This window comes from Hemiscyllium ocellatum, chromosome 6 (genome assembly GCF_020745735.1).
Source record: "Hemiscyllium ocellatum isolate sHemOce1 chromosome 6, sHemOce1.pat.X.cur, whole genome shotgun sequence".
Lineage (NCBI taxonomy): Eukaryota > Metazoa > Chordata > Chondrichthyes > Orectolobiformes > Hemiscylliidae > Hemiscyllium > Hemiscyllium ocellatum.
Window position 1 is genome coordinate 109,450,995 of NC_083406.1, and position 25,144 is coordinate 109,476,138.

Sequence of the window (25,144 nt, forward strand, 5' to 3'; positions counted from 1 at the left end):
TTGTTGTGTTGGTTGTCCAGCAGAATGACTTTGACATGTCTTATTTGTGTATCAAGCTTGTACACCAAACAAATGGCTTGAGTCCGCTTTACAAGCAGCCAATAAAGGTCGTGGAACCGTAGGATTCCCGTCATGCATACTGACCAATGAAGGTAAGTTTGTGGTGGACAGCAGAAGAAAACAAAGTAGCTGATTTCTCAGATCAGCCACTTTGTACATCAAGAAAGGGGAGGTCATTTAACTGCCCCATTTCAGTTGAAAGAAAGTGCAGAACAGAGCCCATCAAGGCGTACAAGAAAATTCTTGCATGCAGTTCAAATTCAAATACAGCAAGCATATCATTCACAGATCCAAAAGGTGCAGAGGTAGGAGGTTAGTTCATTCCATTGAAGACATGTTTCCCAATGCCTTCACAAATGTGAAGGAATTCTTTGCAATGCATGTAGAAAACATGCTTGGTTGCAACAATTCACTCAGCAATTTAGTAACCACGTCATAGACACTGGTAATGGGTAGAGTGTAAAGGGACAAAGCTTGGCAATTAGCAATCACTGTGAGCATTCTCTATGACAATGCCTCTACCCGTGAGTCTACTTGTCAAATTGCCCTCATACACTATAAATATCATTTTTCCCTTTAGTTTGTTGTGAATTGTTCTGATGAGTAGAAGGTGAAAGCTTTGAAAAAAGTGCATCTTCACAGCAAAATTCAAATTCTTCACTAACTAAATAAAAACTTTGATTGTTAAGAAGTTTTAATTTAAATCAACATTCAAGTCCAGATAAATCTTGCTAGGTCAGCTGAATTTACTAATTTTCAGTTTTTATGTTAATGCTAAAACATCCACTAATTTTACGCTATTGCTTATTACTGTGATGAAAATTTACTCAAATATCAGCAATATTAAATCTAAAATAACTATCCATGCTTTTTGCTAGTGAAGTAATGGCAATCAACCACAGGAAACTGATTTTGTTAATAGCACCCTTATTACAGCCTGGCTGAGATCACTAGAAATTGCATTAGAGTGGAGAAAGTTCTACTTTTTGCTTAACTACTTAAAACATAGGCTGTAAGCACTTTATGTTGACAGTGACTGAAATTTACCATGCAGCAATTATCTTTCAAATTGATGAGTGAGGGAACACAGACATAGACAGAGGGAGAGAGAATTCTTATTCTTCTTTAAGCCAACAGAATTTGGACAAAAGTTCAATGTCGTCAAATGCATTTCACACATAAACAACATCAAAAGCCTCACTTTACAGTTTACTTTTTGAAGTGGAGAAACAGAAGTATTTCCATCAAATCTGTAAACAGGACTCTGCTTTTTCTGATTTTTTTGTTAGGGTTTAATGAGTACATGAATACAAGTTTTCTAAAAAGCTTCTATAAGTGTTAATGTGATAAGGGTTCAATTCCTAGCAGTTGGGTCATTTAAATTTAGTTCATTAAAGCTTTAATTAAAAGCTAAAATAACGACAGTAACTTCTGAATTGTTAGGAAAACGGAGAAGGTTCACCAATGTTCTTTGTGGAAAAACTTTCATCCTTATCCAATCTACATGTGACTCCAGACTCACTGGCTTGGTGATTTACTTCCCTCTGAAATGGCCTACTGATTCACTCCATCATGAGCAGTTAGGGATATTGACTTTGATAGCAAATGCCCACAATCACTTAATGAACATCAAAAGAAATACCTTCACATTCTGGCTTAACTAGATCCAGCAACTGACATAGGCAGTCTTCAAAAGGCAGTGGCTCAATAGACATGCACTCCAGCTTTTTACACTGGTCCTCGTAGAAATAGTTCAGTTCATACATTGACAGTACACCATCTCCATCAAGGTCCATACAGCGGAACCAGTACTCAATGCTGTTGGGGAGGAAAAGAATAAAGTTAATAAGTATTATGAGAACCTAAAAACAAAACTAAATCCCAGCATGCAGAACAGATGAAAGATTGAATGAATTTAAACAGATCGTTCCTCAGAATGGCATGTCTAATATTCAAAGATAAAAAAATGAAAACAGAAAAAAACTGGAGGCACATTTCAATTTAAAGTGCAAGTTTTTAAAAACTTTGTAGAGTCTGTCACAGACTAACACATATGCATTATCAGAGCGTTTTCAATTTAATTCAGTAAAGCCTTTGATAAGGTTCCACACAGTAGGTTGTTGGAGAAAATGTAGAAGCATGAAATGGAGGGTGTTTGGATTAGAAACTGGTTTTCTGAGAGAAGGCAGCATGTGGTGGTTGATGGAAAATATTCAGCCTGGAGTCCAGTTACTAGTGGTGTGCCACAAGGATCTGTTTTGGGACCACTGCTGTTTGTCATTTTTATAAATGACTTAGACGCAGGCATAGGTGGATGGATTATTAAATTTGCAGATGATGACACTAAAGTCGGTGGAGAAGTGGACAGTTTGGAAGAATGTTACAGGTTGCAGGGGGACTTGGATAAACTGCAGAAATGGGCTGAGAAGTGGCAAATGGAATTCAATGCAGCTAAATGTGAAGTGATGCACTTTAGGAAGAATAACAGGAAGGCAGAGTACTGGGTCAATGGAAAGATTCTTGGCAGTGTGGAGGGATCTTGGAATACGTATACATAGATCCCTGAAAGTTGCCACCCAGGTGGATAGCGCTGTTAAGGCGGCATACGATATGTTAGGTTTCCTTCGTAGAGGGATTGAGTTTCGGAGCCACAATTTCATGCAGCAATTATACAAAATGCTGGTGCGGCCACACATGGAATATTGTGTACAGTTCTGGTCCCCATATTTCGGGAAGGATGTAGAAGCATTGGAAAAGGAGAGAGGAGATTTACCAGGATGTTGCCTGGTCTGGAGAGAAGATCTTATGAGGAAAGGCTGAGAGACTTGGGTCTGTTCTCTTGGAAAAAAGGCAGCTAAGAAGTGATTTGATAGATACATACACGATGACCAGAGGATTAGATAGGGTAGACAGTGAAAGTCTTTTTCCTAGGATGATGACGTCAGCTTGTACGAGGGTGCATAACTACAAATTGAGGGGTGACAGGTTTAAGACAGATGTTACAGACAGGTTCTTTACAGAGAGTGGTAAGGGTGTGGAAGGTCCTACCTGCTAATGTAGTCAACTCAACCACATTAGGGAGATTTAAACAATCGTTAGATAAGCACATGGATGATTTCAGGATAGTGTAGGGGGATGAGCTGAGAAAAGTTCACAGGTCAGCGCAATATCGAGGGCTGAAGGGCCTGTTCTGTGCTGTATTGTTCTATGTTCTAATATATACTGGATGCCTCACTTTCTCTTCATATGCATCTCTTTCCTTCTTTAGGTTCCCTCCTTGATAAACAAATAGCTATCAGTGAGAATCTAACTATTCCAGGTCACAAAATTAAAAGTAGCAACTGAAGGCACTGATTTGATACAAAAACCTATTACATCACTAGGTTGCTATTACACAGTAAGACTGAAAAGGGACAGGGGCATGCGTGCGCGCACAGAGCAAGTGTTATTGTCAAGGTCAGGTGTTTCCGTTTGGAGTGCTGGTGGGGATTCAGAACGGCTGTAGTTTGTGCACGTGCAGTTTCCAGAGGCAGCTGGCTATTTAAAAATGACCAGCTCTCAACTGAAATAGCATTTTGGAGTTCATGTTTAAAAAAAATGGTGTGTGCAAACCACGTAAAAGCAGGTTTGCTTTCACTGCATTTCCTTTGAGTAGCCAGAGAGCGGAGGTAACTCTGAAGATATATTCCCAGGCCACTCTGAGGAGATGAGGGAATGGATATCAGTTATCCTTTGCTGGTGGGGAAAACAATGGGTTCCTTAGTGGGAGGGGTGGGATCAGGAACCCTTTGGCTGCATGTTACAGTTACAATGTTCAAAGGACATCTGGATAAACACACGAATAGGAAAGGTTTAGAGGGATATGGAGTAAATGCAGGCAAGTGGGGCTACCTTGGTTTGGGAACATGGTTGCTGAGCACTGGTTGGACAGAAGGGTATGTTTCCACATTCTACACTTTGAAGATGCGTCAAAAAAATGCATTAACACCTTGGAATTGAAACGGTCAAGTATTCACCTATTGTAAAGGGGTTTTACAGATGGAGTCAGGAATCAATGGTTAGCATGGGTGAGACATGGAGAGTTTGTGGGTGAGGGGGTGAGGGATAAAAGGAAAGTTTAATGTGTTTCCCCTTTTGGTAAGGCAACATGCTGTTTGGATGTAGTTCTGGTGGAGTCAAAGTACTCTTTGGGAGAGGTAAGACACCTTTGTTAGAGATGTTGTACCCCTTCCAGTATGTTTCCCGAGGCTTGGTACCGGAATCTGTTCAGGCAGTAGCAAACTCCATTTTAAATCTGGCCATAGATCTTTAGCATCGCTCCCTTATTTTTGAATACCAACCTCCTTGGGATAAAGGTCAATATTCTATTAACTTCTTTAATTACTTGCTGAACCTATTATGTTTGACAATTATATAATTAATAGAATTGTTTCATTGGGAGAAGACCAATTTTCACACCCTATTAAAAACATGTACATTAGCACAGCATGGTTGTGCAATATTTTCAGTTAAATAGCTGTTAATTGTGCTGATTAACTAAACTCATTGATCAGCAGCTCTTAAAGGGCTGTTAGAAAAGGCTGCTAAGCATTGCACGCTCACGAAATTGAAGTCTTGTGCGATCATTGGATCACAATTCACTACGTTTTGATACTCTGGAAATGATCACCTTTTCAATTTTCAGCTGATGGTACATTACATTACGCACTCCACAACAGTAAGAGTGGAAATTCCAACATGTGGGAAGCCAAGAGGGGAGAGAGAGACTGGATAGATTGAATGGCAAGGCTGACAGAGAAAACAGATAAAGTAGTAGCCGGAAACAAAAATTGCTGGAGAAATTTAGCAGGTCTGGCAGCATCTGTGGAGAGAAAGCAGAGTCTGTTTTGAGTCCAGTGACCCTTCTTCAGTGACTCTTTTCTCTCCACAGATGCTGCCAGACCTGCTGAGTTTCTCCAGCAATTGTGTCTTTGGGTCAGGTTTCCAGCATCCACAGCTCTTTGTTTTTTGGTAAAGCAGTAGCTTGTTTTCTTTAGATGCATTCCAGCTACTTCCTGCTTCATATTCAATTAAGTATATATTTCAAGAATACATCCTTTTGGTGAGAGGGATGGAATGGCATGGTCTGTGAGTGGCCAGCACTAGTGACAGCTGCCTTGCAACAAAACAAAAAGAAAAACTTTTATTGTGGTGTCAAACAAGACTGCGTAAGATTCTTACAGGGAGACTCCATTCCCCAACTGCCGATCAACGCAATCGTTTCAACGGAAGCGCAATTTTCTTTAAGTTTGCACCATCTTCCAAGGAAATTGTCTCTATTGAGGCCAATAACTGATTTCAAAATATTTTTAGTTTCCATTTGTTTGTTACTTTATTGTAATTTCTGCAGTTTATCATAACAGTTGGAACTTGTATCAAACCAAGAATTTAAGCTGAAGAAATGATACTGCCAGTCCAACATATAAATAGGATCACAACCCAAATTGGGCTGGGAGGTGTGGTAAATGGATTTTTATAACTCAAATATTTAAACTGGGTCACTTCCCCAAGTTTGATAGAGTCCAGACCAAGTTCAAAATAAAGTGACTATCTGTCATAAAGCCATACAGCACAGAAACAGGCCCTTTGGCCCAACTCACCCATATTGACCAGGTTTCCTAAACTGAACTAGTCCCGTTTGCATGTGTTTCGCCCATAATCATCTAAACCTTTCCTATTCATGGATGTAGATTTGCTCACTGAGCTGGAGGGTTGGAGAGCAAACCTACATCCAAAGCTTCAACCTGAGTTACAAATCTTCTCAAAACTCGCTTTCCTATTCATGTAATCATCCAAATGTCTTTTGAAATGTTGTAATTGTACCCACTTTAACCACTTCCTCTGGCACCTTGTCTCAAATATGCATCACCCTCTGCATGCAAATGTTGCCCTTCAGGTCCCTGTTAATTTTTTTTCCTCTCACCTTAAACCTAAACCCTCTAGTTTTGGATTCCCCTATCCTTGGCTATTCACCTTATCTATGTCCCTCATGGTGTTATAAACCTCTATAAAAGGTCAGCCCTCAGCCTCTTACTCTCCAGGGAAAAAAGTCCCAGACTACCCGACCTCTCCTTATAACGCAAACCTCCCAGTCTTGGTAAGGTCCTTGTAAATCTTTTTGCACCCTTTCCAGTTTAATAAAATCCTTCCTATGGCAGGGTGACCGGAATTGTATGTAGTACTTCAAATGTGGTATTCCCAATGTCTTTCAAAAATGATTCAATGTTACAAATACTATCTATCCTGTTAAAAAAAGAGAGTGATCAGTTGCAACATTTGTGATCACCCATGCAAAAAACCTCTTACCTGGTTGATGTCTTTTTGTCTTCTTCGGAAATCAAAAACCAGACAAAGTCGGCATAGCCGATCTTCCTTTCATTTGGAGATTTTCTGTGCCTGTAAAGAAATAAGCAGTCTTAAAGTTGGTGTTCAAATCATTGACAACTTTGTGAACAATCTAGCTCTAGTTGTTTGTAGGATGAAACCTCTGGTTAAAAATATTTGGCACAAGGCCATCATCTGTTGTGGCACACCATCTGCTATCAGACAGAATCGTCCTTGCACATTTTTAACTTGGTACAATTTTTGTATGAACAGGTGCTGAAAATGTGAGCTGACAATATTGCAGTGAGCGAAATAGGTTACCTGGGACCGCAGTGAACAGAGCACATACTGTGTATTGTCTTAAACAATCAGATTAAAGGACTGTGACACACATTTTAAGTTGTATTAACAGGCACAGAAAGCAAAGTAATAAAAAGAAAGCACTGTATTGAGAGAAAGACAAATTATTTTTCATTTAGATACTTAAAATTCCAAATGACAACTAAAAGCAGGAGTGAGACCTCACACACAATCAATAATTTTCAGTTTCACAGAATTTGACTGGCCATATATGTTTACCAAGTTTTTAAAATGATGCAAAGGATGATATTTTAAAGAACACCAATTATTTGGTTGCTTCTTATTGTTTAAAAAAAAGCAAAACACCCAAAATACTTTAACATGGCAAAATATTCATTTCTAAAGGCACTTGATCACATTCAAAGCTTAAAAGTATATCATTTTAATTCTAAAGCAAAATACTGCAGATTTTAAAAATCCGTGGTAAGTAATGGAGTTGATGTTTCAGATCAAAACGACCTCCCATCTGTCATATTTCTTCATTGAATTAATGCCTGCAGTAACATTTTTCAGACACACATGCACTGCAGTTGGCACTTTCTGAGATGGTGATCATACTGATCAGATGGAGCAATTCAGCTATGCTTGTTCTTCTATCACCTGCTCAAATGTTACATGCACAGACAAAAATGTGTTCCAAGTTAGGTTCGCGACCTGGAAAGGTGCAGTTTAGGATCAGCAGCCCTGATATTACCCACCTTCCTCAAAGTGGACTAATAATTCCTTATGTTTCCTTAAGTCTCATCCATTTTGCAAGCAGCTAAAAGGAACCAATGATGACTCAGACACCTAAAAGAATTTTACAAGTTGCCTGATCTCTGAAACTTTAGTGGGGAGGGTTCAATTGCAAAGTCTGTACAAAATTAGTGAGGTCTTCTTACTGCCAGAGGAAGTGGTGGAGGCTACATTTAAAAGGCATCTGGATGGGTATATGAATAGGAAAGGTTTGGAGAGATGAGCCAGGTGCTGGCAGGTGGGATTAGATTGGGTTGGGATATCTGGTCGGCATGGACGAGTTGAAACGAAGGGTCTGTTTCCGTGCTGTACAGCTCTATGGCTAACTGTACACAAAATTGGAGACACCTGGAATACAGAGTACAGTTTTTATCTCTTAATTTGAGCAAGAATATACTTGCACTGAAGGTAATTCAGAGAAGATTCTCGAATGCGATTTTCTGGATGAAGGGGCTGTTTTCAGGAAAGGTTGGGCGTACACTCATTGGAGTTTAGAAAAATGAAAGTTGAATGTTTTGATGAAATGATTCTGAGAAAGACTTGAATGACTAGATACGCAGAGATGCTTCAAGAGAGGCTATGTCCTACTGTGGTTGAATCCAGAACAAGGGGGTATACACTTCAAAATGGTGTCTCTCATTTCAAATGGAGAAAAGGAGAGTCACTATTAACATTTGGAATTCACTACCTGAGAGCAGATGGAGGCTGGTTCATCAAATTATTCAAAACTGAATTAGACAGCTTTTTCACCTACAAAAGTGACAAAGAATATGAAAAAGGAGATAGGGGAGGGAAGAAGAGGAGAGACAAGGAAACTGAAGTCAAGTCACAAGTTCAGACATGATATTGAATGGCAGTGTAGGTTCTAGGGCCAGGCAGCCTATTGGTGCTTCTATTTTCATATGTTTATAACTCCCTAAACTAAGAAAGAAATTTGATTATGAAAAATGTTTGTGATTGGTGGTGGAAAACTATGGTAAAAATCACAACACCAGGTTATAGTCCAACATGTTTATTTGGAAGCACTAGCTTTTGGAGCACTAGTGCTTCCAAATAAACCTGTTGGATTATAACCTTTGTTGTGAGATTTTTACTTTATACATCCCAGTCAAACACTGGCACCTCCAAATCATGAAAAACGATGGAACACCTCAATTTAAAGCAATTATATAAATTCATTTTTTTAAAAACCTGCATCTACAAAATACTCGCAACATTTACCTTGTGACTGCTCCGGAGAAAATTCTTTCTATCATTCTGCTAGATATAGCTGAAAGTTAAGGAGAAGCATCAGTCAAATAACAATTTGAATGAACAGATATTTCATCAACAATATAGTCTGTTCAAAATCAATGGATGCTGAAAGACATGCTTCATTTTAGACATGCACTCACTATTTCTGTGACATTACAGCTTACTTTCACTTAGTCTTCCAATCATGCTGCAAGAAAAATCTAATCAACAGCCATTTCAAATCAAATACAGTACATTTGGTAACAATTTATGCTTTAAAATAAATTGTCTCTCTTCTCCCCCCTACATCAATGGAGTTTCAACTACAGACAGAAATTTGATTTGGAAATGTTCTCCAGGGTTATAATAATTGTTAAATTTGATCAAAATTGGCTTAAAAAAGTTAAGTACTAGTTATTAAGATGTCGATGGGAAGATATCCAAGGACTAAAACAGTCTCCTTATTTTCTCTTACCAACAGGACAGAAAAAAATCAAAATCAATTCACACGAAATAATTAAGTCCACAATGAAAAGCAGGTTTCTGTTCCAACATCACAATCACTTAAATCTATGATGACGAGGATTTTCCACTTGTACATATGGCAGCCTGAGAGTTTAGCCCCCAGCAACTGACCGTTCATAATAAAAAGAGGTCAGGAAATTCGTTGGATGGATCAGGAAACCCAGCCCAAATATTCAAGTGTTGCAATGCTTTCAAAATTTTATTTTTAGAAAACTAAAATGGATGCAAGCTTAAAAAAAACTGGCACCTAAGACTTCCACAGTGGTGCTTCCATTTGCCAGCCTTGCTTTGTCAAATATGTAAACCTTCTAAACAAAAAAGTGGCAAGGCCATTCACCCAGGTTTTCTGAAACTGTGATGAAATTACAAAGGATGATCTGGAGAACATCTGCAGTAACTCTGCCTCAGATTCACAACCAAACGTGCACATCAGGTGATCCAGTTAACAAAAGGTAACTAGAAGTCATTTAGCAGTATAGAATTAGAATATTACTGAAAGAAAAAACATACCAAAGCTTTTTGTCATCCAATCAGATTAGATTTGCAAGAATAATGTGAGTTGGCAGATAAATGTGCATTCTCCATGGCAATACTTCTAATCACAAGCCCATTTGCAAATAAAATTTGCACTAAATCTCATGCAGTATAAATGACTGTTTCCTTTAGAATATTCTTGTAACCCCATGCTGATGAGTGAAAGATGAAAAGCTACAACAATAAGTCTCTCTTTTCAGCTATACTAAAGCAACCAACTTGATTTAGGATTTGAAAATGTACTACAAATGCATTAACGTTATTGGTATAATCCTGAGACAGCATTACTTTATTGCCTGTGTAACCTGGTGGCATGAGACACTTTACAGCTAAGCAAAGCAGCCCAAGGTTTGGGTAAAGAAAGTGTAAATGCTCAGGAGCTCCAATTCAGCTCATGCTCATAGATTCCCAATAGTTGAAATGATGGTCAATTACAGTCATTACAATTATTCAATTAGCCTCAGAAATGAGCAATGAGATGGCTTTTAAACTCTCATTTATTTTCAATAAAATAATTAACATGATATTCAAATGAATGAGTTTGGATAAATGGAGAGCAAAAGAAAAATGTTTCCAAATGGATATTCTCACTATGGTTAATATAGTTAATGTAATTTACACACACGCTTTAATCTAGAATAAAAACCTGTATTTACATAAATCACAAGTTAATTGGTAAAATGAGAAAATCAAATATAAGCAACACAATACTGGTTTCTGTTTTGTGGTTAAGTTTATGGTCCATTAAGAAAAGAGGATTGGCTTTGAATAGTTGTTTTTCCCCAGATAGACTATGCATAAATAAATGATGAAAGCTATCATTTGAAACCAAAAGCAGCTGACTCTTAATAACCTGCTACTTCATGTTGCATGTCATACCATCATCATTGTGCCTTGCCAGGTCCTTCTGATCAATGTAGAGGTCATGGTCAGTGTCAAGTTCCCAGAATTTACAATAGATCACATAAAAGTGCTCATAGGAGAAAAATTCTGTGAGCTGATTAATGTCCTCTTCCTCTTCCAGCAAGGCTAGGTTCTACGAATTAAAAACATACCCTTACTTTCGGATTCATATAAACTATTCAAGTAGCAATTATGTCAACATTGCAGATGATTAACTAACAACAGATGTAAGTTTAAATTCTGTCAATTTAAATCAAAAAATTATTGGCACCATGTACATCATTATTTACAAGCAAACAGTCAAAATCCATAAAGTTTTATCTTTAGCTTAGAACTGCACAATTTTAAGCTAAATATAAAATATAAAGTTAGATTTGACAGACTAATACCTTTCATGTCATTCACAGTAATAGGGGCTGAGACATTTCTCCAATTATAGATTTTGAAATTTACTGCAGCCATAATTAACCTAATACAGCTGATACTGCTGACAGTTGGACTTAAATCATTATACATGCATACTGTACTTCAGTATAAGCCCTGAAAGACGTGACCTGTGGGCCATGTACACACATCCAACAAGTCCTATGCAAAGGAAGTTTATTATAAATAAATAGACGAAAGTGCCAGCAATGATTAACGTAGTTAGGTTTTTGAATTAGAGATTTAAGGGAAAACAAGTTCTGAAATAGTGAAGTACATGACAATAGTGAAAAAGGACAGAAAGGTTTCTGTAAGAGCAGGTTAAGAATACCAAATAGATTGCAGGAGACCTTACCTGTAGAAGGCTGCTTTTTCTAATTTCTGTGCATGTTATACGTCCTGTCCATGATCTGTTTACTGTGTAAAATATCCTCTGAATAACCTGTTTAATAGGGCATCAAAATTACATGATTAAAAACTAGTCTAATTTCCAGATAGCAGTAAACTAGGAGAGGCACCTCAGAGATTATATAAATAATTAAATGAGACATACAAGGTCCAGGTTGAAAGTCTTTGACAGTCTGATTAATACTCAGAAAATGGTAGTCATTAAAGCAGGTCCTGGGTGAAAAGAGTGAGAGAAACAGGGAAGGTCTCTGACAGGGCAGGAATGATAGAATGCTAATCGAATGCTGGTGCAAGAAAAGTGAAGTAATGAAACAAGGAAAGAAAAAGATGCATTCAGAGGAAATGCAAATATCTACAGCAGAGTAGTAGAAGAGAAGATGAAAACTCTCACACAAAAGTTCTCACGCCCAGTGAACTTAGTGATAAATAACGGGCAGATCCCAGGGATGTAGAAAACTCAACAGGGATCCCATTCCACCACGAGCCCACATCTTCTCCATTTCCCAGTGGTTCTGGTGTGCCTGTTTCCCAATACCAGGAGCTGCAGTTTTAGGAAATTGGAGCAGTCATTAACATCAAAAATTGTTAAAGGCAGAAGATGCAAAAGTGCTCAGCAGTTTTTCTTACTATATCATTCATGGGATGCAAACTGCTGCTGGCAAGGTCAGCATTTATTGCACATCCCCCCCCCTCTAGAAAACTGTAGTGAGTTGCCTTCTGTAGTCTGCTGCTCTCTGCTAAACCCAGTTTTGTTTGGGAGCAAGTTCCAGGAGTTTGAACGAAAAAGGAGATAAATTTCATGCAGGATAGCAGACTATTTGAACTAGAACTTGCAGGACATGGTGTTCCATGTATCTACTGTTCTTGTTCTTCTGGATGGTATAGAGATTGCAGGTTTGAAAGACACTGTCAAGGGAGTCATGGTGACTTGCTGCACCAAGGGAAATTAGGTGTTGACAATAAATGCCAGCCAGCAATGCACAAATCTTCAGAACAAAATGATCCCCCAGAGTACATTCTACATCCTTTCCACCTTCCGTGTTTTTTCTATGTTGTATTCCGCATTCACAATGTTGCAGAAGGACTCTTTGCTCAAGTTTGATTGTTTGTGCTGAGGCTCCATGAGATGCAGTGTAAAATGTTGACTTCCAGGGCAACTCCCTGACTACCAGTCTACTGCCACCAAGGGGGTCTGTTCTGGCAGTGTGACAGGACATATACAGAGTTGGTGATGCAAAATGTGACATTATGAACATGATAGGCATTTGCTTGATTAATTTGTGGGACAGCTCTTCAATTGAAACACAAATTCACACATGTTAGAGGAGTGGGACTTTGCTAGGTCAACTCAGCTGGGTGGGTTTTTTATTGCATCTGGTGAAGTGATCGTTATTCAACTTTTTTTGAGGTAGTCTGATACAACCAAATATTTTGCTAGGGAATTTCAGAGTACAGGTAAGTCAACAATGTAGGCCAGACCAGATAGGGATGACATATCCTTTGCTAAAGTCTTAGTTAACCACATGGATTTTTGCAACAATCTGGTAGTTTCATGATAAAAACATTCCACATTCATTCAGACATTCAAGGTAGAAATATTAAGTTAAAGCCCCGGATTTTAATAGTTTCAATTAAAAAGAGATTAAGATAATAAAAAACAACCACGACAAATCAATGGATAAATTTAATCAGATTGAGAAGTAATTGAAAAGTGTTAGAAATTGATCTTAGAGGAAATAGACAGCAGGTCTAAGATTGGAAGGAATGGCTGACCAATGTTAAGTTCAGCTGTTTACTCTGCAATCAGCCAAAATCTGACTTCTTACACCAGCCTCTGAGCCAGACGCAATCATTGATCTGTCAATTCCCTCAGTTTTATGATTCCATGGTTTGTTGACTTCTACATCCAGTGTTAACAAAGAAAATTACAGCACAGAAACAGGCCCTTCAGCCCTCCAAGCCTGTGCCGATCCAGATCCTCTATCTAAACCTGTCGCCTATTTGCTAAGGATCTGTATCCCTCTGTTCCCACCCCATTCACATACCTGTCTAGATATATCTTAAGTAACGCTATCAAGCCCACCTCTCCCACTTCCGCTGGCAACATATTCCAGGCACCCACCACTCCTGCATAAAGAACCTTCCACTCATATCTCCCTTAACCTTTTCCCCTCTCACCTTAAGCTCATGACCTCTAGTAATTGAGACTTCCACTCTGGGGAAAACAAAGCTTATCGTCCATCCTGTTTATACCTCTCATGATTTTGTCGACCTCAACCACGGACACCTCCCCCGCCCCCCGCCCCACCCCCCCGCCCCCGCCCCCCCCCGCCCCCCCCCCGCCCCCCGCCCGCCCCCCCCGCCCCCCCCCCCGCGCCGCCCCCCCCGCCCCCCCCCCGCGCCGCCCCCCCCCGCCCCCGCCCCGCCCCCGCCCCCCCCGCCCCCGCCCCCCCCGCCCCCCCCGCCCCCCCCCCCCCCCCCCCCCCCCCAACTGTCTTTTAAATGAATGAAATCCTAATATTGTATCATCTACTTCTGCAGTTGGAAGACAGATTCCCCACCCCCCCCATCACCTACTGATTTTGCTCTCCCGTCTAAATACCGGGCACTGATCGATCCCAACTAACATCTGCAATTTCTTAATGAATGGAGACTGGTGACTTTTTCCTGTAGCTTTCCCAGTTGGCACCATCATTCCAGCCTGTTGCTTTGCCCAGCAGCCAGTTATAGAGTCATAGAGATGTACAGCATGGAAATAGACCCTTCGGTCCAACCGGTCTATGCCGACCAGATATCCCAACCTAATCTAGTCCCATCTGCCAGCACCCGGCCCATATCCCTCCAAACCAGTCCTATTCATGTACCCATCCAAATGCCTTTTAAAATGTTGCAATTGTACCAGGCTCCACCACATCCTCTGGCAGCTCATTCCATACACATACCACCTCTGGGAAAAAAGTGCCCCATAGGTCTCTTTTATATCTTTCCCTCCTCACACAAAACCTATGCCCTCTAGTTCTGGACTCCTGACCCCAGAGAAAAGACTTTGCCTATTTATCCTATCCATGCCCCTCAATTTTGTAACCTTCTATAAAGGTCATCCCTCAGCCTCCGACGCTACAGGGAAAACAGCCCCAGCCTGTTCAGCCTCTCCCTACAGCTCAAATCCTCCAACCCTGGCAACATCCTTGTAAATCTTTCAAGTTTCACAACATCTTTCTGATGGGAAGGCAACCAGAATTGCACGCAGTATTCCAACAGTGGCCTAACAATGTCCTGTACAGCCGCAAGGAGAAGGGGAGGCCTGCAGATGCTGGAGTATCAGAGCTGAAAATGTGTTGCTGAAAAAGCACAGCAGGTCAGGCAGCATCCAAGGAACAGGAAATTCGACGTTTCGGGCATAAGCCCTTCATCAGGAATGAGGAAAGTGTGTCCAGCAGGCTAAAATAAAAGGTAGGGAGGAGGGACTTAGGGGAGGGGCGATGGAGATGTGATAGGTGGAAGGAGGTCAAGGTGAGGGTGGTAGGCCGGAGTGGGGTGGGGGCAGAGAGGTCAGGAAGAAGATTGCAGGTTAGGAGGGCGGTGCCGAGTTCGAGAGATTTGACTGAGACAAGGTGGGGGAGGGGAAATGAGGAAACTGGAGAAATCTAGATTTATCCCTTGTGGTTGGAGGATTCCCAGGCGGAAGATGAGGCGCTCTTCCTCCAACCGTCGTGTTGTTATGGTCTGCGATGGAGGAGTCCAAGGACCTGCATGTCTTTGGTGGAGTGGGAGGGGGAGTTAAAGTGTTGAGCCACGGGGTGGTTGGGTTGGTTGGTCCGGGTGTCCCAGAGGTGTTCTCTGAAACGTTCCGCAAGTAGGCGGCTTGTCTCCCCAAATGTAGAGGAGGCCACATCGGGTGCAGTGGATGCAATAGATGTTGTGTGTGGAGGTGCAGGTGAATTTGTGGCAGATATGGAAGAATCCCTTGGGGCCTTAGAGAGAAGTAACCCCGCCATCTAACCCCACCCCCACGCCGATCTCCGTCCCCACCCCTGTGCCTAACTCCGCCCCCACTCCCAGCTCCAATCCCACAGCAGGTCCTAGCTCCCAGCCCTGCCATGTTTTCACCATCCCTCCAGACCTCCCCCTCGGAGGATGAAAGATCAGTCCTCAGCAGAGGCCTCACCTTCATTCCCCTAAGCCCTCGGATTAACGAGTTCAACACGCGGCGAGACATTGAACAATTCTTCCGCCGCCTTCGCCTCCGTGCCTACTTTTTCAACCAAGACTCTCGCCCACCCTCTGACGACCCCTTCTCCCGCCTCCAACACACCCCATCCACTTGGACACCCCGTGTTGACCTCTTACCCGCCCTAGATCTCTTTATAGCCAACTGCCGCCGCGACATTAACCGACTCAACCTGTCTACCCCTCTTACCCACTCCAACCTCTCACCCTCGGAATGTGCAGCCCTCCACTCCCTCCGCTCCAACCCCAACCTCACCATCAAACTGGCAGAGAAATGCAAAACTTGCGCCCACATCTCCTCCCTTACCTCTCCAAGGTCCCAAGGGATCCTTCCATATCCGCCACAAATTCACCAGCACCTCCACACACATCATCTATTGCATCCGCTGCACCCGATGTGACCTCCTCTATATTGGGGAGACAGGCCACCTACTTGCGGAACGTTTCAGAGAACACCTCTGGGACACCCGGACCAACCAACCAACCCAACCACCCCGTGGCTCAACACTTCAACTCCCCCTCCCAATCCACCAAGGACATGCAGGCCCTTGGACTTCTCCATCGCCAGACCATAACAACACGACGGTTGGAGGAAGAGCACCTCATCTTCCACCTGGGAACCCTCTAACCACAAGGGATAAATCTAGATTTCTCCAGTTTCCTCATTTCCCCTCCCCCCAACTTGTCTCACAGTCGAATCCCTCGAACTCAGCACCACCTTCCTAACCTGCAATCTTCTTCCTGACCTCTCCGCCCCCACCCCACTCCAGCCTATCACCCTCACCTTGACCTCCTTCCACCTGTCACATCTCCATCGCCCCTCCTCCAAGTCCCTCCTCTTTACCTTTTATCTTAGCCTACTGGATACACTTTCCTCATTCCTGATGAAGGGCTTATGCCCGAAACGTCGAATTTCCTGTTCCTTGGATGCTGCCTGACCCGCTGCGCTTTTCCAGCAACACATTTTCAGCTCTGTACAGCCACAACACAACCTCCCAACTCCTGTACTGAATACTTTGACCAATAAAAGGAAAACATACCAAACGCCTTCTTCACTATCCTATCTATCTGCAACTCCACTTTCAAGGAAGTATGAACTTGCACTCCAAAGCCTCTCTGTTCAGCAACACTCCCTAGGACCTTACCATTAAGTGTATAAGTCCTGTTAAGATTTGCTTTCCCAAAATGCACCACCTCGCATTTATCGGAATTAAAATCCATCTGCTACTCTTCAGCTCATTGGACCATCTGATCAAGATCCTGTTGTAATCTGAGGTTACCTTCTTTGCTGTCCACCACACCTCCAACTTTGGTGTCGTCTGCAAATTTACTAACTGTACCTCTTATGCTCACATCCAAATCATTTATGGAAATGACAAAAAGTAGAGAATCCAGCACCGATCCTTGTGGCACTCCACTGGTCACAGGCCTCCAGTCTGAAAAACAACCCTCCAGCACCACCGTCTGTCTTCTACCTTTGAGTCCGTTCTGCATCCAAATGGCTAGTTCTCCCTGTATTTCGTGAGATCTAACCTTGCTAAGCAGTCTCCCATGGGGAACCTTGTTGAATGCCTTACTGAAGTCCATATAGATCACATCTATCGCTCTGCCCTCACCAATCCTCTGTTTCTTCTTCAAAAAACTCAATCATGTTTGGGAGACATGATTTCCCTCGCACAAAGCCATGTTGACTATCCCTAATCAGTCCTGGCCTTTCCAAGTACATGTACATCCTGACCCTTAGGATTCCCTCCAACCACTTGCCCATCACAGACGTCAGGGCTCACTGGTCTATAGTTCCATGGCTTGTCCTTATCAGCCTTCTTATACAGTGGCACCACATTAGCCAACCTCCAGTCTTCCGGCACCTCACCCGTGACGATTGATGGTACAAATATCTCAGCAACAGGCCCAGTAATCACTTCTCTAGCTTTCCACCTCTGATCCTCCTGATCAGGTCTTAGGGATTTATCCACCTTTATGCATTTCAAGACATTAGCACTTCCTCCTCTGTAATATGAACAGTTTTCAAGGTGTCGCCATCTATTTCCCTACAGTCTATATCTTCCATATCCTTTTCCACAGTAAATACTGATGCAAAATACTCATTTAGTATCTCCCCCATTTTCTGCAGCTCCACACAAAGGGACCCTGTTCTCTCCCAGGTCACCCTTTTGTCCTTAATGTATTTGTAGAAACCCTTTGGATTCTCCTTTATTCTGTTTGCCAAAGCTATCTCATGTCCCCTTTTTGCCCTCTTGATTTTCCTCTTATGTATACTCCTACTGCCTTTATACACTCCTTGGAAAATGGAATAAAAGGAAAGCAGGGTCCTCTTCAGTTCTGCAGAACCTGTGTGCCCAACATTTCCAGATATCCTGCCCCAATCAAGAAAACATAGCTGATTAATCAAACAGCATCCTGTCATCTTGACGCTGACTTTTTATGATGTAAAGAGGTCTACAGCACAAAAATGTGCTTCAGCCCACTGACCTTGTGCCAGTCAAACACAAACACGTAACCCTTCTTATCCCATTTTCCAACATCTGATGCATAGCCTTGTATGCCTTAGCATCGGAATTGCACATCTAAATACTAGAAGCTTTTCTGCCTCTACCACCCTTAGAGATATTGAATTCTAGATGCCCACCACTTTCAACAAATTTCTCACATCCCCTATAAACTTCCTGTACCTTGCCTTAAATCTATGCTCCCAGTCACTGATCCTTCCAATAAGAGACAAGTTCTTCCTTTCTGGCCTGTCTATTCTTCTTTAATTTTAAAGATGTCAATCATGTCTTTCCAGTCTATTAAACTCTCTCAGCTTTACGACTGTTTGTGAGCCAGCATACTTGCATTTTTGATTAAAAGTACAGTAGATTGAAAAGCTGTCCTTCATTTCTGCCCCATCTCTTCTTTTTAACCCTATGGGTTTTAGAAAGACACTTTGAGAGATATAAAAGATGATTAAAAAAAAATCAAGGGGCCTCCTTTTTATAAAATTATCCATCAGGGCTATAGCAATCTCGTTGGCAGGGCTGAAAGAAGTACATAAAGACATCAGCTGAAGAAGCGTGTCCTCTTTAAGAAGTACTTACTGTAGTAATATATCGAGTGTGAAATTCTGATGCTTCTCGAAGAAATGTCAAACCAGGGTGTGAATTTACCACATCCTACAAAAGAAAACCAGCAGCTGTTCAAACATTACAGTTATCATGAACATTTAGTCAGCATTTCAAGTAATTACCCCATTTTGTATTTGAAATAACACTCAAACAGCATCAACCTACTTGCGATTCTAAATACTTTATGTTCCTTTACAATCTGAAACTCTCTTGCACAAAGCTGTTGGTGCTAGGTCAAAGATTTCAAAATGGAAATTGATAACACTTTCTGGCCTTACCCCTCAAAACATTATGAAACCAAGTCAGACAGGTTGCGTTATGACAGAGATCAATGAGTTATCTAAATTACAAAACTGAAGCAAAATAGTCCATTCCGCATCAATGTTAGAAATTAATGATGATCATCTGAACTCTGCCACTTTATCCTCTCAGATGTCTACATCACAAACAGCTATTCAGCATGTTTATGCCAGTCAACAAAGATGTGGCTGCACTAATCCCATTTTCCAATTTTGGCCCATAGCTCTGGAGGCCATGGCAACACATACGAATATCTAAATACTACTTAAATATTGCATGGGTTTCTGACTTTAATGTAGCTGGTTTTCCCAATGTAGAGAAGACCACAGCGGGGAGACCAAACAAACTAAGGGAATGTTTTGTCAAGCACGTCAGATGGGCCTGCTGGGGCCGACCTGACCTCCCAGTCACTGCCCACTTTAAATCCCCTTCCTTCTCCCTTTCCGACATGATCATCCTTGGCCTTCTCCATTGTCACAAGTCAGACCACAAATTGGAGGAATACCCCATCTTCCACCTGGGCAGCCTACGGTCCAGAGGATTCAATACAGTTGTCCAATTTCAAATAACCTCCCTTCCCCTCACCTGACTCCCTTCCCAGCCCCTCCCCCTCCCTTCCATTACTCTCACTGACCCTTGCTTCTAACCACTAGCTGGATTCATTCTTCCCACTGACCAACCAAGTCGTACCCTCCACTCATATTCACTATCCCCAAGTCACCATTCTGCCCCCCACTCCACTTATCTGCAGCTCCCCTTACACCCACCCACAATCCTGAAGAAAGGTTATACCTGAAACTTTGACTTCTCCACCTTCTGATGTCGCCTGGCTCACTGTGTTCTTACAGCTTGCTTGTCAACAGCCTTTAAGGCAGTGAATCCCAGACTCCCACTACCAAATTACAAAGCAAATACAGATGTCCAAGCTAATGAATAACTGTAACAATCTAAAACTAATTATTTTTGTTCCAAAGAAATGGAAAGGAAAACTGGACATACTATAAAAATAGCTAGATGAATTGCTCTCTGCTGCTACTAATGCTCCTTCTCGGACAGTTCCTTTGGATCAAGGATATCACACTTTCATATAGGTTCTCACATAACAATGAGTCCAATGCACAATCAGAAGATTCTGCCAAATGCAGAGTAGGTGATACTCAAAGAGAGTCAGCTGACTGAGTTATTTGGAGGTTTGTGCACTCACCCTGATGCCTAAATTTTTGTCTCTGTATTCCCGAAGTTTCTTGATGTGTTTGCTACCTTCCCAAGCAAATGTTCTCCCATTTCAGTTTGTCAGAATCAACAAATATTTCTGGTGTTTTCAGGAATGCTTTGAGATCATTTTTAAAGTGTTTCCATTGTCATTATGGAAAGCTCCTGCTGCAACCAGGGTCAGAGTACAATAGTTGCTTGGGGAGTCTAGTGGCTCAACACTTTAACTCTCCCTCCCACACCACCAAAGACATGCAAGTCCTTGGACTCCTCCATCGCCAGAACATAACAACACGACGGTTGGAGGAAGAGCGCCTCATTTTCCACCTGGGAACCCTCCAACCACAAGGGATGAACTCAGATTTCTCCAGTTTCCTCATTTCCCCTCCCCCATCTTGTCTCAGTCGACTCCCTCGAACTCCGCACCGCCCTCCTAACCTGCAGTTTTCCTCCTGACCTCTCCGCCCCCACCCCACTCCGGCCTATCACCCTCACCTTGACCTCCTTCCACCTATCACATCTCCATCGCCCCTCCCACAAGTCCCTCCTCCCTACCTTTTATCTTAGCCTGCTGGACACATTTTCCTCATTCCTGATGAGGTGCTTGTGCCCGAAACGTCAAATTTCCTGTTCCTTGGATGCTGCCTGACCTGCTGTGCTTTAACCAGCAACACATTTTCAGCTGGGGAGTCTAGTGTCATGCAAATGATCAAGGCCCTTCCAGTGGAGCTAGAGTTGAGTAATTGTGATACTGGGTATATTAGCATGGGAGATCACATTGCTGTTGTACCTCCCAGATTTAGAAGATCTTTTGAAGGCACTGCTGGAGGTTTTGAGAGATCTGCTGGAGGTTGTCCAAGTGTCTGGAGCATCACTCCTGCCCAATAAGTCATCTTAGTTATAAGGTTTGAGATCTAAACTCTCAAATACTCTTTTCCATAGTTGGCTGAAGACCGAGGAGCCACAGTAGAGGCAAAGATAAATAATGCCGTCTAGGTCTGTCTTCATTTAAAGGACACTCTTATGACAATGGGAGATATTCGAAATTTTCCACAATCTTGCCAGGGATCTGTTGGCCGGGGGGGGGGGGGGGGGGGGGGGGCTTAAGGAATAATGAAAAAGACCAGAATTACACATCATATTCCAAAAATGGCCTAAACAATGTCCTGTACAGTCACAACATGACCTCCCAACTCCTATACTCAATGCTGTGACCAATAAAAGGAAAGCATGCCAAACATCATCTTTACTATTCTATCTACTTGCAATTCTACTTTCAAGGAACTATGAACCTGCACTCCAGGGTCTCTCTTCTAGGTGCTTTGTGAAACACATTTTCTCAGATGATTTGAAGGAGTTTAAAATGATTTGGAGTACACAGTTTCAGAGTGAGTGCTTTGCGTTATGAGGAGAGTCTACAACTTTCTTCCCTGCAGCATAGGAGGTTGAATGGTGATCATATAAAATCATGAGGAGCACAGATATGATTAACAGTATAAAAGGTCTTTTGCATAGGTTGAGGAATTCAAAACTAGAAGGCATAGTTTTAAGGGGAGAAGGGAAAGATTTAAAAGGGATCTGCTGGGGGACCTTTTCACACAGAGGATGGTGTGTATGTGGAAGTAACTGCCAGAGGAAGTGGTAGATGCAGCTACAGTTACAATTACAATATTTAAAAAGACATCTGGGCAGTACATGAATAGGAAAGGTTTAAAAGGTATATGTGCCAAATGCAGGCAAATGGGACTAATTGGGAAACCTGATCGACATGGACAAGTTGCCCTGAAGGGTCCATTTCTGTGCTATGTGTTTGTCTGCATACTGCAGCTCAATGACTGAAGCTGGAGCAATTTTGCTGTTGAGTTGAAAATGTATTGGCTGAACAATTTCCTGCACTGTCTGTAGATTTATCGCCAGGCTTGTGGTAATTTGCCAGAGTTAAGGTGTAGTATTGCAGCAAGGAAAATGAAGAGATGGACTGTTATAGTCTTGTTTGACCACAATCCACACTAGGATAGGATCTGGTGGTTTCAGTGGTAAAGAGCACAACTTGCACATGATTGTGGACTAGACAAAGAAGGTGATAAATTACTAATGGTAACCCAATCAGGAGGATATGACATTAGTCAGTTGAAGAAGCCAAAGGTTTTTTGGGAGGTCAATAAAGACCATGTACAGTAAATCAGTGCGATCCCTTGCATGTTCCTCAGTTTTTTTTGTTGCATGCAAATCATTTCTGTGGTGTCACTCAATGGTAGAAAACTATAGAGCAGAAGTTGTTCTTCAGTCCTTTGAGGTTTCAGCTGGGGAGAATCTTTGCAGCAAGGTTCCCTGTGGCAGACAGTAGAGAAACATCACTGCAGTTGCTACAATTGCTCACACTTCCATTCTTGGACATTGTCACAATGAAAGAATCCCTGAGATGCCTCAGACAAATACTTCTCAACTCAAGTTAAGGAGATACGGTTGAGCAATTGTGCCAGAAGTCTATTCAGTTTGATAATATCCTTCCTACAAGTGGGCAAAAAGCACTGGATGCAATAACCTTTCATCCCCGTCCAAGGCCCAAAAGAATGCTTTCATATCCGACAGAAATTTATCTGTACCTCAACCAATGTAATCTACTGTATCCATTGCATCCAACATGGTCTCCTCTACTTTGGGAAGACTGGACACCTACTTGCGGATCATTTCAGAGAACATCCTTGGGACACCTGCACAAACAAACCCCACTGCCCTGTGGCTGAACATTTCAACTCACCCGCCCACTCCTCCACGGACATGCGGATCCTGTGCCTCCTTTATCGCCAAACCCTTACCACCCGATATCTGGAGGAAGAGCCCCTCACATTCTGCCTTGGGACCTCGCAACCACACGGGATCAATGTGGATTTCAACAGTTGCCTCACTTCCCCCTCCCCACATTATCCCAATCCCAAGCCTCCACCTAGAGACCGCCTTCCTGACTTGTCCACCACCTTTTCCATCTATCCGCTCCACCCTATTACCTTCTCCCTCACCTTCATCTACCTATCGCATTCTCTCTTGGCCCCCGGCCCACAAACCTCATTCCTGAAGAGGGGTTTATGGCTGAAACATGTATTCTCCTGATCCTTGGATACAGCCTGACATGCTGTGCTTTTCAAGCACCACACTCTCGACTCTGATCTCCAGTCCTCACTTTCTCCAAGTCCAAACAATAGCCTAGCTCACTGGTACACTGAAAGCATTTCACTTCAAACTTTATAATCAGGTGTTTACAAAAATCAAGGCTAATACTATGTAGAACTTCTGAGATACATTAATGTAAGAGACATCTTTTGGATGGGATTATAAATTTAAATCATATTTACATATTCTTTTGAATTTAAAGCAACTGATCTTTGAAGATGAGGCAAATCTTTTTCTGATGCAACGGCCAACCATTTTCCAAGAAGTTAGTTCATAGTACATGGGCATTGCTGGCTAAGCCAAAATCCATTGCCCATTCCTAATTGCCCAGAGGGCAGTTAAGAGTCAACCACATTGCTGCAGATCTGAAATCACATGTAGGTAAGGCCAGATAAGGATAGAAGTTTTTCTTGTGGAGTTGCAGGTAGATCGGATAGTGAAGATGATGTTTCCTTCACTGGTCAGAGCATCGAATACTGGAGTTGGGAGGTTATGTTGTGACTGTACAGTACTTTGTTTAGGCCATTTTTTGGAATATGGTGTGTAACTCTTGTCTCCCTCCTATCGGAAGGATGTTGCGAAACTTGAAAGGATTCAGAAAAGGATTATAATGTTGCCTGGGTTGCAGTGTTTGAGCTACAGAGAGAAGCTGAATAAGCTGGGGCTGTTTTCCCTGGAGTGTCAGAGGCTGAGGGGTGACCTTGTAGAAGTTAATAAAATCATGAGGCATGGATAGGGTAAATAGAAGAGATCTTTTCTCAGGTGTGGGGCAAGTGCAGAACTAGAGGTCATAGGTTACGGGTGAGAGGGGAAAGATTTAAAAGGGATCTTAGGGGCAACCTTTTCATGCAGAGGGTGGTGCGTGTATGGAATGAACTGCCAGAGGAAGTGGTGGGGCTGGTACAACTACAACATTTAAAAGGCATCTGGATGGGTATATGAATAGGAAGGTCTTCGAGGGATAGGAGCCAAGTGCTGGCAAATCTATTAGTTAGTCAATCTTCTATCCAAGCTAATATACTATCACCAAAACTATGAGTTCTTATTCTATGAGCTGTGGGGGGGAAGGGGGAGCTGAGCGGGTTGAGGCTGTTTTCCCCGGAGCGCTGGAGGCTGGGAGGTGACCATGGAGGTTTGCGGAATCATAGGGGCATGGATAAGGGAAATGGGCAGAGTCTTTTCCCTGGGGTTGGAGTCCAGAACTAGAGGGCATAGATTTAGGGTGAGAGGGGAAGAGATATAAAGGAGACCTACAGGGCAACTTTTTCCCGCAGAGGGTGGTATGTGTATGGAATGAGCTGCCAGAGGAGGTGGTGGAGGCTGGTACAACTGCAACATTTAAGAGGCATCTGGATGGGTATATGAACAGGAAGGGTTCGGAAGAATATGGGCCAGGTGCTGGCAGGTGGGACTAGATTGGATTGGGATATCTGGTCGGCATGGATGTGTTGGACCAAAGGGTCTGTTTCCGTGCTGTACATCTGACTCTGACTCTGAAATAGCCCATGTATGGTACTTAATCAAACACCTTCTGAAAATCCAAATACTACATCCACTGCGTC

The 25,144-nt window shown here is 42.3% G+C and overlaps 1 protein-coding gene across 3 annotated transcripts in view; it reads right to left on the reverse strand.

Moving 5' to 3' along the window:
• The window catches only part of ppp2r3b (protein phosphatase 2, regulatory subunit B'', beta), a 139,548-nt gene that overhangs the window by 26,849 nt on the left and 87,555 nt on the right, over positions 1-25,144 (reverse strand). For all 3 annotated transcript variants that reach the window (XM_060826849.1, XM_060826851.1, XM_060826850.1), the window contains 6 exons: positions 18,873-18,947; positions 11,492-11,578; positions 10,690-10,846; positions 8,740-8,788; positions 6,406-6,495; positions 1,703-1,878 (listed from right to left, as the gene is read on the reverse strand). In XM_060826849.1, the coding sequence (XP_060682832.1) occupies positions 1,703-1,878; positions 6,406-6,495; positions 8,740-8,788; positions 10,690-10,846; positions 11,492-11,578; positions 18,873-18,947 (634 nt within the window). The remainder of the gene's footprint in view (positions 1-1,702; positions 1,879-6,405; positions 6,496-8,739; positions 8,789-10,689; positions 10,847-11,491; positions 11,579-18,872; positions 18,948-25,144) is intronic.